This window comes from Dromaius novaehollandiae, chromosome 1 (assembly GCF_036370855.1).
Source record: "Dromaius novaehollandiae isolate bDroNov1 chromosome 1, bDroNov1.hap1, whole genome shotgun sequence".
NCBI classification, from domain to species: Eukaryota; Metazoa; Chordata; class Aves; order Casuariiformes; family Dromaiidae; genus Dromaius; species Dromaius novaehollandiae.
The window spans coordinates 125,303,606-125,323,961 of record NC_088098.1 but is presented as its reverse complement, the minus strand read 5'-3'; the positions used below and the strand labels follow the sequence as shown (position 1 = coordinate 125,323,961).

The following is a 20,356-nucleotide window of genomic DNA, read 5'->3' as shown; positions in this document are numbered from 1 at the left end:
GTAGAAACAGATTTCATGCAGATTTCATGCAAAAGATTTCATGCAGAGTATGCATGCAGCAATGCATGAGACTACGTGCAGGCCGGCAGACCAAGGATGACTATGGAATTGACTCCCAGCAAAAGCAGTTTCCTCCACCCATTTAGAGGGGACAGCAAGTACTCAAAGCTGCTTAGAACAGGGATAAAGTATTTTCCTGTCTGTATTAAAGCAAAAAGCTATGCAAGTGTATCCCTACAAAATACAAATATGGTGATTGTGCTGTGAAAACTAAATGGATCATTCAAGTTGCTTACTTGAGCTGCTGGAGCCAAGGAATGATGCGCTTCATATCATCATTAACAGACTTCTCTATGTCATCTAGCGTCAGTTGATCTGTAAGAATATTATGTGAGTGAACAGTCCTAACACCACATTTCAAACAGAGATTTTTGACCTTTTAGTGAAAGTGTCTCAACTAATTTGATAATCAAAATTAAGATACTCAAAGAGTGATCCACGACGCTTGTAGAACCACAGCATTATGCTATCAGACAAATAAACTAAAACAACTCACGTTCCTCCTTCTCCTTTTCTTAAGCAGTCTGAAACATCAAGTTAGGATTTATTGTGTTGAACAATATCTCAAGAAGTTTAAGGTGCCATAACATAACTCTCAATTTTACATATACTACATGACTACATCCATTAAGGGCACTGCCCGGGCAGCGTGAGTCATATAGAACATGCATTGCAAATGAAGCCTAACAAGATTTAGCCTGCCCTCCTCTTAAAATACACCTAGCTGAATTACAAATCTAAGCACAAAGATCAAATTCTCCATTCTTCATAAGCTCAAATGCCTAGCTAATGACCTAACCTGCAGTGTTCACTTCTGCAATCCTTACTTACAGAACTTCACAGATTTGATGAAATTGTTCATGCAAAGTTACCTCAGTAACTCAAAATTCTCTCAAGATATTAAGTATAAGCTGTTTCAGCTACTTACCAACACCATGCAGCATCAGTTGAAACATTCCAGAATGGAGATCAACAAAAACATGTAGACACTCTGATCGACCACATGGTTCCAAAATCGGAATTACAAGAGTTGGAAGAGCCGTTTCAATGAATGCTACAGAAAAACTGATGTTAACAATCTGACACAAAATTCAGGCTCATTATAATGGGCTATGGGCTAAGTTTTACTATAATCCCAAAACTTTTTTTTTTTTTTTTTTTTGGTAAATATAGTTTACAGGAGCAATCTTTACTTGCAGTAGTCCTGAACTTGGTAAGTCTATTTGCATGTTATTATACAGTTCATATAAAGAGGCAATTGAAGCATACGAACTCCTCTATGAAAATAGTTCTAATAACATAAGCTAGCCACTGGGAGGAAGGGGGGAAATCAGATTAAATTTAAAGGAGGAGGAGATTATAAATCCTTGAATACCCTACCTGACTGCATCAAGATTATAGGCTCAATCTGAATCCCAACAGTTTCTACAGTAGTTAGAGCAATCTCATCTAAAGTCAGCTTAAGATGGTGAAAGATTAATTTTGATTCTGAACACAAGTTTTTACAGGGGACAAATTTTAACTCTCCCCCAGAATATAACGCACTACCAGCTTCATCTATTACATTACTTTCAGAGGTAGATATTGCTGAGTATTTTACAGTTATTAATGCAGAATGATTTAAAGATAGGTCTTGTTGCTTCTGAACACAATTCCCTTTATTTATGTTCATATATTTTCTATTCAAATTACTGAAAACAAGAAGCATCAAGAAAAAAGGAAAACAATCCTAGGCACAGAGAGAAATAAAATTGAAACAAAGTTCAGTAGAAAACACATACAATTGTCATTAACATTGTAGCTCTTCAGAATGGCTTTTAGCTCCTGGAGTTTTTGATGAGATCTTGCATGGACACTGTCTATTAGGAGTTTTTCTATGGACAGGTGGTCAATCTGTAAAAAGGAATGTATACAAGCAAGTTCAAATCTGATGTGCAGACAACATGCACATGCACACTTTAACCAAGCTACCAAGCTTAATAAAGTGATCACTTCAGAAAGAACCTTCTTCCAATTAATCTCACATTGCTTTGCAAACTGTTCAAGATGAATCAAACCCAAATTTTATTCTAGCATAAGAAAATAAAAGCAGAAGAGATTTACAGCAGTACAAGATTATACAGAATTTCAGTACATGCCTTTGTATGCCAGAATGACCTTTCCCTGAATATTAGCTTTCCAAAACAAGGCCTTAAAAAACATATATTTATCCATCCACAAGAGTATTTCAACTTGGCAGCTGCCAGTACTTAGTGTTCTTCCTCACAGAGGGCTGAGTAGAGCTTCTTTAGCTAGATCAAATTTTCAGTAAATTAATGTATAACAACCTCCTCAGACAAGTATACTTGTTTGTGCTATTGTTTCACTGAGTATTTTAAATAAACAGATGCATAGCTTCCTATGTCATTACAGCTATGCAATCATTATTTAAGTAGTAGAACAGCAATGTATACAAAGCCAATAAAATTTTGAAGTTCAGATCAACGAGTTAAAGGGAGTCAGTGTTAACACTGACATATAAAATGGCCTCACATCCAATTCTATGATCTGAGGTCCTGATTCTGTAAGTTTCCTTAGATTCCACCAACTCCAGTGGAATTTCAGCAGATGCTGTAAATTAAGTACGTTTTCCTATATTTAGGGATAAACACAGGATCTTCACTATAAAGACTAGAAGGAAGTTGTTCTTAGATACCATTAGCCGAGATCTGGAATTATCACAGTGAAGTCTCATCTAAGCAGGAAGAAGGACTGCAGTTCTTCATTTTGGATCATTTCAGCTATCCCACCTTTAACATTTAGGCATTTGCACAATAGAGAGATACAATCAAATAGGCCAGCTGACATAACCTGGTTAGCGATAACGTAAAACCAGGCTTTATGTAACACTTCTAACAAACAAGCCACGTACACTTTCATATAACACTTCCAAAGCATAACATAAAATTTGCCTAAAGGGAATAGCAACTCAAGACACACAGAGAAGCTGATTTTCAGAGGAAGATTACACAGGATCTCCAAAACAGGAAAAGAAAGAATTGTGTCTTTCAAACCAAACACTAACTGTAACTGACACTTGGCTTCTGTTTCCCCACTCAGCATTGTCTCATAATAGAGTACGCAAGACACTGAAAAAATGTTTAATTTTTCAGATGAATTCAAGACCAATGATTTGTAACAACAATTAGGGTCTCAACATAAACACATCATGACCTAGAATAACAGGCAGACAGAAATCTTAGAAACAGCTCTTTAAAGAGAATCAAAGCAAAACAAATCTTTAACACAATTTAATTTTTTGATTTATAAAACTAGATGCCTACTGCAAAGCAAGTCTTTACCTTCATGGCTCTTTCCATCAGCTTGGAATCACAGGCTGGCAGAGGAGGCTCATGAGATATTTGTAAGGGTTTTGAGACATCAGTCTCATCAATCTTAATGGTGACCTTATGAACAGATGCAGTTCCTGTTTTCCTGCCAAGCACCTGTTGGCTTAAAATAAACAGAATAATTAAAACATAATCATAATGGTAGGAAGTATGTTCTTCAGCAGCCAATCCTTGATTGTAATTGTTCTGCATAAAAGTAACTTCTTCATTGTAATTCAGCTGACATACTGTGTTTTAGTTTAAATGCTAACATAGCATTTAGTAAACTATAACCCATAAAGATGTTTTAGAATGCTAAAAATTCAATATAGGAGTCAGATGAACATCTGGATTACTCTCTTTTTTATTCTATGTAGAACAAGTCAAGGAATACCTCCAGGGACCAATAATGATCAAGAAAGACTGACAAAGAACTAACATGCTGAGTTAGACACCCACCTAAACATGAGTTGATTCTATGACTGCATCCATTGCCCTCCTGTACATTAATGCACATCCCTCGCTCTTTTGCAAACAACACGTTTAGGGATTAAATACAGGAATTTACGAGCCTCACATTAAAAACAGAAAATCCAGTTATGAAAATTCTGACTCAAGCTTAATAAAAATGATCCCATCATTTTATTCAAGTTTATTAAGAACAGCCCTTGGAAATTAACTTACTTCCAAACAGAGAGCGAGAGGCATTTCCCTGCATGATATCGCTCCACTTGCACAAGGTCACCCCAGCGTTCTCGAATCAGCATTAGTGTTTGTGAATGCAAGACTTCCAACTGAAGTGCTAAGCAGAAGGAGTCTAGAGAACGGAGTTAGGAAAATACAACAAATCCAAACAGAGTCTGTACACTGCATAAACCCATTTGTCAAAGACAAGATGCTGTCTGAAGACACACTAACCTGCTAATCAAGAGATAAACACATATAAACAGCATCAACTATTTCAAGATTCCCCCCCCGCCTCTTATCTAGGACAGGGTGTTAGGCAAGAGTAGCACAGTAACTTTGTCTCAGAGATTTCAATTCTGATCATCTTTGAGGGAAAAAGATTACTATAGCAAAGAAATTCAGTTCACGCTATAGTTACCATTAAGCCCATCTTCCACATTCACCCTTAAGAAACATTGTGTTTGTTTCTCCAGAAAACCAGTGTTTCACTGAATGCCATTACACGTTATGTCAGTAATTTTTCCTTTACACACTGGAAGTCACTGCACTGACTTCCTGCATAAGCTCCACCCTACTACAGTACTTGAGAGTAGAGATTGATAGCTACTGCACCTTAAAAGCCAGCACTGTATTGCATCTCCAAAATTAGCACACACAGCCAGCTGCTCCTACACTGACTTATCATACATCCTGCTGTCTCCAGTGTCTCACCTTTACCTTTGATGATTAACTGTGTAGTGATCTGATTCCAGATGACCAGTCCAAGCAAGCCAATAACAGAGACTGTTTTACATGCCAGTAAGTGACAGTAGCCGTCTCCAAGGCCACCACTTTTACTCCACTTACATTCTCCCCTAGCATCCACCTTTCTTCATCTCCAGCTACTGGAAAAAGCAAGGTCATATCAGTTTATTCAAAAGCAACTTTCAGAAGGATACGCAGACAGCTGTACATGTCCTGAAGCGGCTTTTCATCAGCAAACAGCCGTGACTGAACCAACTGATGGATGAAGTTGATCTGCATGCTGTGAACCAAGGCTCGACCATCTTTCGTGAATTAAAAATAACGCACATTAGGCAAAAGGTTAGTATTAATAAATATTTACCAACCAAAATTTCTAACAAAATAACACAGTCTTTGGTTTACTCAGGAGATGTTAGCTACAGTCTATTATTGGCAAGGAATCAAAGACATACAGTGCAAGGTGTTGAGAAAACAGTACAGTATATATAGCTTCATTATCTTGAGTTGTGGTATGCAAAAGACACCGTATACAAGGACTTATACAGCAGAGATGAACATCATGCTAAAAGAATAAAATGTAAATATACTTTATTTATTTTTACCACCAGTTTCTTTGTCTTCAACCAAAATTTCCAGTTTGAGGAGGCGCCAGGGGATGTCAGGGTCATCACCCATGACTGTCAAGGTGGCCTCAAACTCCCCCTCCACTCTAAACTTCACACGACCATTGGCTAAAGGAAGGAAGAAAAATGTTTTATTATACTCAATCTCACAAGATGCCTCAGAATATCAATATGGTAGCTTCCAGCACTCAAAACTGATTACTTCCCTAAAGAGTCTGCTGTGCAGTATGTATTTCCATATAACTCTGATGATTTGACAATTTTTTGCAACAGAACCAGTCCCAATAAGCAGCATGGACAGAAGTCAAAAAACTGTCTTCAACAGCAATACTTTAGTCATGATAACTTGTTAACATTTATGTTACTTTAATACAGAGTAACATTCTGAGCTGACTGCCAGCCTGACAAGTTATACAGACAAAATGTCTAGTTTCTTTTTTCTTTTTCTAATTCTTTGCTATATCAACAATGAATATCTTATGTAACCCTGCAAACCATTTATGTAAAGTTAAAATATTGTAGCTCCATTTTCAGGTGGGCAAGATATTCTTTTGTACAATTTATATATATATATTTACATATATGTGCACACAAACAAAGATTATGTAGACTATTTATCCAATTGACATACATAGCCTCACAACTTTTTGGACAACGCTAGTCTATTTCAAGAACAGAGAACAGGCAAAACTACATAAGAAAAGTCACAAAGGAAATGAGTCCTTACTATAAACTGTGGGTCAATCTTCTTCTCAACCATCTAACAAAATATGCCATGCATCTTGACAATTCTTAACACTTAAAGTTAAAATTTCTACAGGAATATTTCTAACTCATGAACTGAAGTTTGATTTTCAAAAGCACCCTACACATGCTCTTAAAAGCAAACCACCAAACCAGAAACTAATAGTCATTCAAATATTTAATAACTGAAAAATCTGAAGAACTCTGACATACCATTTACACTTCAATTGGACAAAAATGAATCCAATATTGCAATTGCAATGGTTCATATAGGGAGCAGTGAAAACTATTACTAAGGTTTTTCAAGGATATATTCAATCTCTGTCTGTGGGATATGGTTTACATGTGCTTAACCTTGCCTCAGAAGCATGGACTAGGTCTATTCCAGCCTATTTTTCTGTGATTCTGTAATAATCTAGCCCAATTTTTAGCCATCTTTCCTATAAAAACGTTTTTCTTCTACCACTACTTGTGCTAAATAAAAACAGCAATTAAAACAAAGTTACCAATTAGCAACAAATGGAACACCAGATGCAGAAGGAGTAAGGAAAAGGGGCAAGGGGGAAGGAGGAAGAGAGAGAGGGAGAGAGAGAGATAACATGTGCTGGAGTGAGCCGCAGAACAAGTCACATGCAGAAATATGAACAAACTTTGTGCATGAAGATGAGTATCAAAAGAGATTTTTAAGAAGGAGCAACATTAGACCAACTTGCTTAACCTAAAGTTCAAAGAGTTTCTACACGAGCACTTAGTTTAATTAAATTGGATTTTTAAACTAACTTATGATAAAACAGTTATATTGTTATGCCTAACATGGACTGGGATATGAGCATATGAGCATCTCTATCTATGTTATTGCACTCTCTTCAAAGAAGGGGAGAGCCTTTCATAATATATTTGCTGAAAGAACAAGACAGTGTCTACAACCTTTTGCCATTATCAGCACAGGATTTCTTTCTGAGAATAAATATTATTTCAGCAACATTATCAGTGTCCTGGTTTTTCAAGAGAGGAAAAAACATACTTTGTTATTATGCAGAGACAGGATCCCAGCCTTACTAGACTAAGTATGCCTAATGACCTTGTGTAAGCTATCTTTTAGCTTTGCTTTAGCACTAAACCAGCAACTTTAAGTCAGCCTGCAATAAACTATTCTTCAAAAAGTAACTCGAGTTCTCACCAACTGTAAGATTTGCAAGCTGGGGAGGGAGATCCGTAGTCACGAGTCGATGTCGAAGAATCTGGTTTAGCTGATGAAGTGTGGTTTGCTTCTCACTCTTTGTAATGGGATCAGGAGGGATTATTTTATCCTGTTAAGATGAAAACAAACAAATTTTCACATCTCGAACATGTAAAATACATCACCAGTAACAATGATGAAAACTTACCAGACTAGAATTCTGAAAATGTAAATAATACAGACCATTACACACACGAAAAGCTTTAGATTTTGCATTCAGACTTTTTCACCTTCCAGTTAATTAGATTTTACCCAAGACTGATCACTGTAGACAAAATTGTTCAACTCAGATCAGTTAAAACAATTCTGGGCTTTATATCATGTTAAACACATTTTTAAATATTGAAATCTAAAGCCAATCCTTATTTGTAGGGATAGATATCAGTTACAGATTCTACTGGTTTTGTGAAGTAATTTCTTCACAAAATTGTGTTTATTTTGCCTTTTCTCAGCAAGAAAAAGCAGCAGGATTAAAAAGATAGTTCTAAGCATTTCAGTACACCTCTAGATAAAATATGCTGCAGCCCAAACCACCAAGAACAACAGATATCAGTATCTAATTTTTAGACTGCATTTTTCTGGGATGTTGGCTTAACATGTGCAAATACATAAAGAACCAAGGGAGAAGTGTTGTTATTATACTGGTACTAGAGAAGAACCAGTTTAAACAGAGAATGGGAAAGCATAATGTGTTCAAATAGGAAATGTTCTACGTCAGGATCTGACACTACAGAAACTTGACACCAGGCATGTATTAGACTACACTTTCGTTTAAATATACCAGAAAAATAGTTTCATTAACACATTTGATATCATACAGGGGACTTTTCTGTTCTAAGGGTAACATTATTTACCCTTATGCAGGTAGGCAGACGTGGGTATGATCCGGTTGTCAGAACATCAATAGCATATGGGATAGCAAAACTGGGTAGACGAGCATGAACCAAAGCATCTCTAGCTAGTGACGCCAGACGATCAGCAGTGTCCACAAACAGAATGGCTTGCTGATCTAAAAAGCTTGATATCATCTGCAGAGGAAGGGGGGGTGGAGAGAAAACATACATGCGTGTCAATAAATGCACAAATCAACATCCCTTGGCATTCAGTTGATCTAGCATACGTGACTAAGATGATCATTTGTCACTTCCTTTCAATTCAAGTGATCAATCTATAAAACTAAAAAAGAATGAATGCTCTGGCCATTTCTTACATTCTTATGCAAGGACACTTTAAATCTGTATGTCATTTCTGATGGTGTGGCAGATCTATGAAGCGTCACAGCTCTTCATCTGATGATTGCTATCAGAATGCAACCCATCTTGTTTGCATTCACTCAGGGCTGACTTTTCACAACATTCTGGACTTTATTATTTAACCAAGAGCAGGATGAACATGACTATCAGAACTGAGATCACCATCTTTCTCATCCTGTCACCAAACCCCAAGCACTTCTGATACAATGTGCAGACATGTCTTTACCACTGATGAGTTTTGGGGAACATTAACTGCTAAACGACCAATTTATGTAATTCCTCAGTAGGAAGAAACAGGTTATAGGGCTTTTTTTTTTTTTTTTTTTTTTTTTTAAGAAGTCTACGTTAAGAAAAAGTTAACCTATAAAAATCCCATACTACTTAAAGATTATTTCATATTAAACTCTGTTGCTAACTTACCGCGCATTTTTCCACCTTTCCAGCATTATTAGCCCATTTGACTAAGGCTAACAAACGAACAAACAGTTGACGAGTGCGGCTTGCAAACTGCACAATTTCTATTTTTCTGTAAAAAAGAAAAAACATTAAGCCAGTGCTCAAATATCTAACATGGCTGCAATTCAACTCTATGCCAATGTAAAACTGTAATAACAACTTTAATTGTGTTAATGCAGGCATCATTAACAGCAGACTTGTTTGAATAGAATATTGAAAAAAATAGTTTTGAATATCTAAGAACTAAAAAGATACATGGATTCTAAGCAACCAAGACTGTCTGGGAAAACAAAGAAGGCATACTCACATGACTGAATCACTTATTTTAAGAGAGGCAATCACATGGTGAACTCAGATACATACATATATATATATATATTTTTTTTTAATCTTTGATGAGATTTCCCCAGGATTTTTGATTAAAGCAGACAAAGCAAACCACCTAAAGGTTACAGGACCTGATAGTACTATTACACTGACTTAAAAAAATACAATCAAATACTAAACAAAATACTACTCTACTAGTTTTGAGAAGTCTTTACACTATACATTACAGTATACTACCATGTTGCCAGAAAGGGGGAGCGGGAGTGACACACACCAAATTCTTACTTTCCCCAGCTCTCCTACCTTGCAAAGAGATCAGTCTAATGAGAAATTACTGATAACCAACATTTTTCCCACTATGCTTTGTATGAGATAGTCTAGGTGTGCCCCTACTATGCTCTCTTTAAGGAAAAAGAACTCTAGTAAGACATGGAGATGTACACTGCCTCATTTTGACTTCTCCCCCTTCACTATGCAAGGCACTCTGAAATCCCATTTCCTCCACTGTTCACAGATGATTTCCTCCCTTTCTACACATCATTGTTTTTCAGCTACTTGGGGGAGGGGGGGTGGAGGGGGGCATTTTACCGATGACATTTTCTAAAGTGACAAAAGCACTTGGACATAAAGAGCATTCATCACCACAACAGCCTCTACCAAACAGAACTTGCACCTCCTTTCTTTGATTCTAACCTATAAGGCACCCTCCTCTACCTATTCTATAGGTATAATGTGTTCTCAGTTTACAGCAGTGTTTCTGCTGAACATGTTGGTTAACCCTTTGGTTTTGAGGTTAAATAAAGTTAACACTTTTGGGCAACACATAAAGCATAATCTGATCATAGCTGACAAACTTTTAGGCCAGAAGTACCATTGATATCACTGTGGTTCATTGTCTGCGTAACAGACTACAGATCTCATCCAAGAAGCTGTGCACTGAGCCAATAACTTCTGTGTTCTGGAGAATATGTTTCAAAATGACATCTGGCCTGATATTAAAATTCCAGGTGCTGGGCAAGCTACTATATGTGTACATAGCTCTAATAGTAATTACAATATTAAGACAAGATGTTGAAGATTTAAAAGGTTCAGAAAACCATTATGAGATTTGGAAGACGTCTGTAGTGAGACTTTAGAGTGCCAGTAATCTCTCAGGCAAACTCAGTATAGAAGTTGCTAAAATCTAAAAGTAGTTATGTCAATCAAACTTCTGAGGGGGATAAAAACTAGCAAGAAAAATTCGAAGTGACATTTTGTGGCTGGAAATCAAAGCTAGGCAAAATTTAGGAAAAATGTAGAGCAATTTAATAATGTTTTAATTACTGAAAAAACTAGACACAGTAACCATTCTAATAACCGTTTTATTAATACAAAGCTATAGAAGACTTGTTACTTCTACTTGACAGAATCCTGCTGCCATAATCACTACCATCGCCCTCAAATCACAACTGCCCTGGGAGTTCATATTCCTCTATTTGTCTATCAAGAACCTGAAGAGTTGTTCAGCATTGCTACACTCCTTTGCTCTTCATTACAGATGATGCCATGCTGAGCTGCAGCGGAAGTTATATTCAAGGAAGGTGGAACTTAAGAAAAGAGTGCAATTAAGAAGCCTATAAAGGCAAAGCACATTAAAGAGGTTTTCTAATGACCACATCTAAGAAACAACCCTTCAGAATAATTCATCTTTAATACAAATAAGAATTCACCAAAGCTTGTTTTTCTACAGTTTCTAACAAAGTCCATTCCAATCTGCAGCAAGCTGAGCAGGTGTGGCAGAGGGCCAGCTTGGTTGAACAGGGAACTCCTGAGTAAACTCAAAGGCAAACAGGAAGCACAAAGAAGATGAGAGAGGGGAATGGGCTACTTAGGACTACACAGAAACTACCCAGGTATGCAGGGATAAGTGTAGGAAAGCCAAAGCTCACCTGGAAATGAAACTAGGAAAGGATGAAGGGCAACAGGGGCTTCCATGCAACAGCAAAAGGAAAACTAAGGAAACATGAATCCAGCGGGGCAAGATAACAAACTTTGAAAACCCCAACTCCGTTCTTTACCTTGGTCTTTACAGGTAAGTTCTGCTCTTTCAGACCCTTCAGCCTAGTGTTAAGAGTCCAAGTGAAGCATTAGCCACAATAGAAGACCACCAAGTCAAGGACCCCTTAAGCAAGCTTGACATACACAAGTCCATTGGACCAGATGGGATGCACCCAAAGGTGCCGAGGGAGCTGACCCATCTCACTGTAAGGCTGTTCTCTATCATTTTCAGAAGGCCACGGTGATCAGAGAAGGGTCTTAATGGCTGGAAAAAGGCAAACATCATGCCCATCTTCAATGTAGAAGATCCAGGGACAGAGGCCAGTCAGACTAATCTCAGTTTCCAAAAAAATTAATGGAGTAAATCTTCCTAGAAGCTATGTCCAGACAAATAAAGAACAAGAAGGTAAATGGGAACAGCCAGCATAGATCTATCAAGGGCAAACTACCTCTGATCAACATGATTGGCTTCTACAGGATGGCAGACTCCATACCAGATCAAGGGGATTTACTTATCTTGACTTTAGCAAGGCTTTTGACAAGATCTCCCATAACATCCTTGCATTGGTAAAATATGGCCTGGATAAATGGACAATTAGATAGATGAAAAACTGGCTGGACTGCCAGGCATGAAAGGTTGTTACCGCCTGCCAGCTGGACTTCCTTATTACTGGTGTTCCTTAAGGGTGAATACTGGGGCCAACCTTCATTAACAATCTACATGATGTGAAGGAACACATCCTTCACAATTTTGCAGAGGATATCAAACTGGAGGGAGCAAATAGAAGGACCTCAGCTGGCTGGAAGAATGGGTCAACAGGAATCTCACAAGTTTCAAGAAAAACAAATGTAAAGTCCTACTTGGGGAATCAAATAAACTTGTGTAATAGCACAGGCTATTAGAACTGAGCAACTGGGTAACAGGTCCACAGGAAAGGACCTGGGGGTCCTAGTGAACCAGTGGAGAGGAATCAGCAATATGCCCTTGCAATAATGAGAGGCTGTATTAGCATCAGCACAGCCAGCTGATCAAGAGAGTGATTATTGCCCTTTAATCAGCATTTTGGCTCCCCAGTGCAAGACAGACATTGATGTACTGAAGTGAGTTAGGGGCTGGAATACATGACATACAAGCAGGGGCTGAGAAAGCTGTATTTGCTTATGCTTAAGAAGAGAAGGCTACAGTGAGATCCTACCACTGCCTTCAAATACCTGAAGGAGTGTAAGAGAGAAGATTGAGCCAGAATCTTCTCAAAAGTGCAAAAGGATGAGGGACAATAGTTACAAGCTACAGCAGTGAAACACTAGCTAAATACTAGGAGTAAAACCTCTCTATCCTCAGAGATATTTAAAAATCAATTGGATACAACCCTGTGCAACCTGAACTAACTTTGAAATGGGCTTTAACTCTAAGCAGGGAGTTGGACCAGTCGTTCTGTCATTAAAAAGAATAGAAATCAATGTTTCACAAGAACTCAGGTGTGTAAATGCACTGTTCTCAGTCATGAACAACCTGTTTTTACAGCAGTACTAAAAGCTTGGTTTTTGATCTTCCTGTTTACGTGATAGGGCCTTTGCTGCAAACTTGAGGGAAAACAGCCTTGTTCACTAACTACTGCAAAACATTCAGGAAAACAGCATGTCCATATAGTTGTTGGAAATATCTGAACAAGACTCTTGAATACTTCTCCTCAGGAACCCTTAGTTCAGGAAAGCAGGCATAAATTTTACCCTCCATTTTCTCAAATTAGAAGATATGGCCATGTGAAATCATTATAACCCAAGTTCCAATCAAAACTTGAACAACCATTAATGTATTTGGATAAAAATCTGACACATGCTAGACTATTGGAGTATTAAAAAGGAAAATAGGAAAAAGTATACTGAGCAAACAAGATCTCCGTTCTCAGGGAAAAAGCCCCTGGATTTTCCCTACCATTACAGATATTAGTATTGTGGTGCAAAATAGTACTGAGAATGTAAAACATGTTTCCTATCCAACTGCTTTTCTTCCTTGCTGCAAAACATACTGAGTGATATATTCTTATTAGTGACAGAACAAAGATGATTTGCAAAGAAAGGCCATATTATATTAAGATTCATGATTTCCTATCAGTTTTGCTTAGAGTCCTTCAGTCAGGCATCTAGCTGTTGTAATGGTGTTACTCTCCAATGAAAATAGATCTTCACTAAAGCACATACGCCATGTCACCAGGCCAGCTTCAAGAAACAGTGCTTGAAGCACATCTACTGCTGTCACCATGGCTCTCAAACTTCAGAAAAACAGAATAATCTGAATAATTAAACTGCTTAGCTGCAATACATCTCCAAAGTAAATCCGATCAATTAGTGTGTTAACACAAAGGAACCAATTTTCTGGCAATTTCCATATTCAAAGAAACAAAGCAGCAAATCCAGTTCTTTCATCTGGGGGGGGGGGGGGGGGGAGGAAGGGGAGCCTGTTCTGGTCTCCTAAGTCTGTTTTCTTCTAATCTTTATACTTCAGAAATACACAGAATAGACACAGAAAGTAAGGCTCTCAAGGGGCATCTCATGATGAGAAAGATGACCAGGTTGCATGGAAAAAGGCAGAAAAGAAGATTCTACACTGTTTCCATCGTTGAACTGATGCTTCTGAACAAAGAGTTTCTCTGTTACACAAATCAGCATCTACTTAGGTTTTCCAGTTCCTTTTCACATCAGGTTTAGTATCACGCTATTGCTTCAAGATTCATTGTCGTTAAGGGAAAAATGTCGTTAATGGAGCTCACCTACCATAGCAGCAACAGTTACAATTCCTCCTGAACAGAGGGGCAAAAACCCCCAACTACTATTACCATTGATGCTGAGAAAAAAAATCCTGAATCTATGTAGTAATAGCAAGACAAACAAGACTTATTTTATTGTATAAAATCTAAAATTATGAAAAAATATTTTATTTGAACAGTTCCATGTCAACCTTAATATCTTAAACAGAATTCTACACTTTAGCATGCTTCACAGCCTATCTTGTTGCAACTCACCTTTCCATATCAGTCTTTCTTGGTAATCTATATCAAAAAGAAAAAAATGCATTATTATACATTATTCTATTACATTTGAGGCTATTTAAAAAGAAATTTTATCAGCAGCCTTTGGTTAAGTACAAGAAGAACTATTAAACACCTATAAACAGCACTTTAAAACTTTTTTTTCATTTAGGAAATACTCAAAATCATTCATGATTGATAAAGAAGGCAACTTGATATTCCTAGAAAACAGTCTGTGGGGGGGGGAGGGGGGGGGAGAAATACATATGGGGCACCTGCCACTACTATACACCAATTCAATTCATTTGTTCAGTTCCAGTTAAAGTTAAAAGACAGAATGTTGTTCAAATCTCAGGACTTTTGCCCACTTAGTGAGTCACACAGTACTACAACTTGTGCTTTGTAACTCACTAGCTATTCATAGCTAGAGTTAATTGATTAAATAGGGTAAGACAACTCATTTCAGGTAAGCCAGAAAACAGTCAGATCTAACACCTGCTGCAGATGATCTAGGCTTGCTACTATGATTTAATCTAAGAGTGGAAAAAATGCCTATTGCTAAACCTTGCTCACTACCAGGATAGTAGATTTTGTATTTTTGTAAACCAGCATGTTCTGGAGATATCACAGCCAACTCATTAAAAGTTTTTTTTAATTGTAGAACTAGCCTGATGCTGACAAATGAGAGAGTTCACCTTGGTAGAGGAAGAGAATACTTTCCAAAGGAGCTTTTTTTTTTTTTTGTTAGCCAAACCCACACTTTAAGGGGGAATACAGTAAAAAGACTAGCTCACTCCGCTTTTAGGGGAGAACTTCGTAGCTTATAAGCCACATTGCTTAGAAACTTCTTGGCGATTCAGAGCACCCAAAGCATTGTCTATGCATTGTTCACAACACCCATATTGCTTTGTATCTTAATTATACACTGAAGTCAGAATGACCAGTTCTATACCATAAAACAAAGCATAAGAGACAACATCACAGGCACATGCTCCTACAAGAACGCATACAGTATCAATTACTGTTTTTATGCATCATAAACGTATAGGAAAGACTTACTGATCAACATTTTAGAAGTTTTTCCATGAAACAAAGTGAGATTCCCAAAGTCCTTGTCCTTTCTAGAGCTTGAACATTCTTGACACCAAGTCAAGCAAAACCACATTTGTGTACTTATCAGATACAATATTCTACAAGAACTATATATTTTTTTCATCTGCTCTGTATACCATTTTTTTAAATGCACGCAACCCTCATAGGAACCTCTAAGGTTAAAAAAATTAAAAAGGAAACAGGTTTGTTCACAACCAAAGTGTTTTCAGGGAAGTTTTTCTAGAACCAAAAAACACTCCTTTGTTCTGCAACTCCAAACGCAACAAAATTAGCACATCTGACTGTAAAGCATAGTAAAGTAAGAACCAAGATGTAAATAATTTTAGTCACCTCTTCCAAAATAAAAAAAAATTGTATTTGAAGAAGCATAAGTAATTCATGTGTAAGGAGTGAAATATCTTAGCTTCACATGATTCAGTATTTTAAGGTATTAGTGCAAGTAATAGAGATTTTTTTGGGGGGGGAGGGGCAGTAACTTGGGGACAAACTTAAATATTTAACAAGATAAAGTGCCTTCAACTCTTCAGCTTCCCTCGCAGCCCCTTTTACTCTTTCTCTGACAGCTCACTTGGCAGCTTTCCCCGGGCGCTGGAGTGCAGCCCGCCGCAGAGACGAGGCATTTCCCTGAGGCGGCAGAAGGAAGGAGCCACCACAGCCGCCCGCTTGGGGCCGGGGGAGGCAGACGGGGTCCCCCCCCCCCTTCCTCCCGGCAGCAGCACGGACCGTCCGGGCCGGGGCCCGGGGGCACTCACAGGTCGGCGAGCACGGTGAGCTCGGCGTAGGTCCGGTGCAGGAGGAAGTCGATAAGGGTGCTGAGCCGGTAGCCGGGGCTGGCGGCGGCTGTCACGGCGCCCGGGGCCGGCGGGGCCGGGGCTGACGCGGGGCCCCCGCCGGCCGGCACCAGCTGGTTGTTCTCCAGCTGCACCGGCGCCATGGCGGCGGCGCCTCAACCCCGGGCACGATCCGCTCGGCAGCCCGGGGCGGCCGGCACTCCCGACGGCACCGGGACCCGGCCCGACTCGCCCCCCCCCCCCAGAGGGAGGGAGCGAGGCGGCCCCGGGGAGGGGCGGGCGCGGGGAGCCCCGGCGCTGGGGCGAGAAGCGGCAGCGGCACCGAGGGGACTCCTCGGCGCTTAGAGCCCGCTCGGCGCAGGGGCCGCCGCCATGTTCGGGGCACGGAACCGGAAGCGAACAGCTGTGGCGGACCGGAAAGAGAACCTTTCCGGGAAAGCCTTATTGGGAGGGACCCCGCTGCCCGGGAAGGCGCCGGAGAGGGGGCAGGAGCAGCGCGGGGGGCGGGGCGAGAGGCGGGGCGGGGCGGGGGTGGGGTTGTAGCACCCGGCTCCGAGGCGGCAGGTGGGGGCGGGGTTTCGGGCGGTGGGAGGTGCGCGGCAGCTGCAGACCGTTGGAGTGGGGGCAGGGTGTTGCCGCCGCCTGAGGGGCCGCGCGCGCCGCCGGGCGCGGGGTGGGAGCGGTGGCGGGAGGGCGACGTGGGCCGGCTGGGGACGCGTCCCTGGGGGCTGCGGGCGGGTCGGTTTGGGAAGGCGCTGGCAGGGCGGAGCTGCCGTGTCCCGGGAGGCGGCTTCGCGCGTCGCGTCGCGTCCCGCCGCGGGCTGGCGTTGGGACAGCCGGCGGCCCGGCTGGCTGCCTCTCCTTTGGGGCACGGCGGGGGGAAATGGCGCCGCACCGAGCTGGGCAGCGCTCGCTGCAGAGGGGCTGGAGCCGGCTGCCCTCGCGGAAGGGCTTCCCGGCGACGCCGTGATTGAAACGTCTATAAAAGATAGTGTGGAAAAACAGGGATGGCTGTTCCATTGTATCTGGCCGTGTTAATGAAATAAGGGATGAAGGCGCACCAGATTACAGATTTAGGGTCTCAGAGAGCCTTTGATGCAATTCTTTCGGCTGCCAGGGAATCAGGGAAACAACGGTCTGTGTTAGGCTCGGGGCTGGCTAATCCCTTTCTAATGACTTGGAAAACGTGAGACATTTGTAAAGGGTGCAAAACGATGCAGGGAAACCGAGATTAGAGGTAGCTATACATCCTCCTTCAAAGTTGTGAAAGCTAGGAGAGTGAGCAATAAGCAGAACAGTAGTCAATGGGATTCGGTGATAAATGAGAAACTATGGGAAGTTTCAAATGAGCTATTACATATTTCTGTCTTTCAAAATAACTGATGCTATAGAGGGAAGGGGGAAAGATCTGTAAATAACTGAACATGGATTTTTGTGTGTACTAGTTAACAAAGTGACTGTGTAAGGAAGGGAAGAGTAAATGCTGGGTGTTTAATATCATGATTCGCACAGATCTTACAAGTTCTTGTCTTATCTTTACAAAGAAACCCCTAAAATAGATGAATAGATAAATAATCAAACTTTCAATCCATGTTAAGACAGTACCACTTGTCCAACTAAACAAAAAAAAAAATACTTGCTTTGTTTTGAACTGAATGTAGACTTTTAAAAACTTCTTCTCTTACTCATCTCCTTCCAAGAGGAAAGTAAGCAATAAAAGAATAAAAGGAAATATTTATCAAGCTGAGAAACTTGTTGCCAACAGTTCATTAAAAAAAAAAAAACAGGCATTATGGCAATAGCTAGAATAAGTGGTTGCATTTTTACAGGGGGTGTGTTTCTTGTTCAAGGTTATGAGCCAGTTACCAACTGAAAAGGAGCAGCTTTGCTGACAAGCAAGCTCTCCCATAACCTCTGGAGCTTAGAAACAGTATATTGAGCAAGATGGACTGTTAATCTGCACTGGCATGTCAACCCCTGTGTTGCTGTGTAGGCTCACAGCCAATTCCTCAACTTTAACAACAGAATTGATAAGCACCTGTAATGGAGCATTGTATCTAACCCATCTGGTTAGGAAGAAGCTGGGTGGCTACAGTGGTGAGCCATGCCAGCTCAGCTGGCTTATGACTGTGCAGCTCAGAAGGGATTTTGCAGGATCTTTCAGTGGAAGTGAGATGAGCCCAGAAGTCTTAGACTGGGAAGGGCAGCTCATGGCTGGGAACTTTTTACTCCTAAAATCACTGAAATGTATTTAGGGCTAGTTTCTGTTTCTTTTTTTAGGTCAATGGAAGGTATTGACAGAGAATTGATAGAATTGATACTCATGCAGATGAAAGAAACGTCTACTTTGTGCTATTTAAAAAAATGAATCTATAAAGGATGAAATGGTAAATACTGTCTAGGTGATACAAACAAGTATTTTTTGCTCAGTGTATTGTAAGTTTTTGCCTCCCTGTTGCAAATGTGCATTTTTTGAAAGTATGAAAATCATTTTTTTCCTCCATATGCATGAATAAATGCAGTGTACCCATTTTATGGCTAACTGGTTGCACCATTGAAGAAAATACTGACTTGCATACACCACAGTGTGATTGGGCTGTGTATTATGAGAACTTTAACTTCAAAATACAGGCATTTTCATTATTCTTTTCCCTTCTTTCCACCTCCTTTTTTTCATTTTGGTCTGTAATAAAATTCCCATTGATTTCAGTTGTACAGGCTCAGACTTTGTTTTTGAAAAGGCAGATGAAAAAAATTGTTGTGATGTAATTTGACTCAGCCCTTATTAGAGCTGTTCTGGCAGTACTTGGAGAAGCTCTAGTCTTGTTGAATTTTTCAGCCTTGCCTGGGGGAAGGTACCCTCTGCTTGGCTGCCTTTCTCCATTTTTCCTGGAGAGGAGAGACTAATCAGAGCATTTGCAGGAGTCATGCTGAGTTCTCCCCTCACTTTGCTTAGGAAAGAAGCTCTTGATGCTGTTTTCACAAAAAGGAAGAACAACCACAGAAACATTTTAGAAACTCAAGGGTTACATGTGTTTTCACACAACAATCACGCTGTTGGGAGACTCACCAAAATTAGTTGTTTGAAGAGTATGCTGGAAATGAGTGTCAGGAGTTCAAAAATAAGGCAACTGGCCTACATAAGACTCTTGTAAAAATAAATATATGTATGGGTTTTCTTCTTGTTGACTTTTTGAAGTTGGCAGCACCATGACTTTCTGATACAAGAACATTTAAGAAGCATGAGCATTGTATCTGAATTCAAAACCTCGGCTTGGAAAAATTGGAAATAGGTTGCAGAAGTCTATTGGGGTGGCAGAAACAAAGCTATGGGAGGGAGAAACAAGGGGCAGTGGGATTACTGGAAAGGGTAACAGAAGACTTATGAGGGAGAGAGGACTTCCTGCACAGTACTTGCACGTAGACCTGATAAATTGTGTGTGTTGGGGGGGAGGAACGTTATAGATAACCTCTGTATAAAGTATCTTGCTCCCTAAGATTGATGAATGGAGTTTGGATTAATGAAGTTATAAAAAAGGATAATGTAACTTTAGTTCTCATAGGGACTGTTGGTTTCTGCAATATTATAAGTACTCAATTTCTTAGCATTTAAGTGCATACATGAAAAATGGTATATCTAATTGTGCACTGAGAGGTCATGGCTACAGTCATTATATAGGCAAATTTGCTGCACATAGGTAAGAGAAAATGTCTTATATTAATACTTCAAAATAAATAGCACTTTCTGGTTGCAATTATCCAAATAATAAAACAGACTCCAGGCACAGTATAATGTAGCATTTAAGCAGAATAGTCAAGCTGATACTGAGAAATACTGAAACTTTATCCAGATTGTATTCTTTCATACAGTACTGTCACTAAAT

At 39.8% G+C, this 20,356-nt stretch overlaps 1 protein-coding gene and 1 long non-coding RNA gene across 3 annotated transcripts in view; one reads left to right on the top strand and one right to left on the bottom strand.

The window, feature by feature from the left end:
• The window catches only part of MED14 (mediator complex subunit 14), a 35,745-nt gene extending 18,839 nt beyond the window's left edge, over nucleotides 1–16,906 (bottom strand). The window contains exons 1-12 of the mRNA XM_026115712.2: nucleotides 16,434–16,906; nucleotides 14,563–14,589; nucleotides 9,140–9,245; nucleotides 8,321–8,494; nucleotides 7,407–7,536; nucleotides 5,462–5,590; nucleotides 5,054–5,161; nucleotides 4,113–4,245; nucleotides 3,402–3,552; nucleotides 1,842–1,953; nucleotides 989–1,114; nucleotides 297–375 (exon numbers count right to left, since the gene is read on the bottom strand). Coding sequence (XP_025971497.1) covers nucleotides 297–375; nucleotides 989–1,114; nucleotides 1,842–1,953; nucleotides 3,402–3,552; nucleotides 4,113–4,245; nucleotides 5,054–5,161; nucleotides 5,462–5,590; nucleotides 7,407–7,536; nucleotides 8,321–8,494; nucleotides 9,140–9,245; nucleotides 14,563–14,589; nucleotides 16,434–16,615 — 1,457 coding nt within the window. The 5' untranslated portion in view covers nucleotides 16,616–16,906. The remainder of the gene's footprint in view (nucleotides 1–296; nucleotides 376–988; nucleotides 1,115–1,841; nucleotides 1,954–3,401; nucleotides 3,553–4,112; nucleotides 4,246–5,053; nucleotides 5,162–5,461; nucleotides 5,591–7,406; nucleotides 7,537–8,320; nucleotides 8,495–9,139; nucleotides 9,246–14,562; nucleotides 14,590–16,433) is intronic.
• LOC112992551 (uncharacterized) overlaps nucleotides 16,261–20,356 on the top strand; it is a 44,380-nt gene continuing 40,284 nt past the window's right edge. The window contains exon 1 of one of the 2 annotated variants that reach the window (XR_010385104.1): nucleotides 16,261–16,435. This is a non-coding gene — a long non-coding RNA (uncharacterized LOC112992551). Of the gene's footprint in view, nucleotides 16,436–17,003; nucleotides 17,037–20,356 lie in introns of those variants that run through there. The other variant, XR_003261559.2, reaches the window with a different exon arrangement.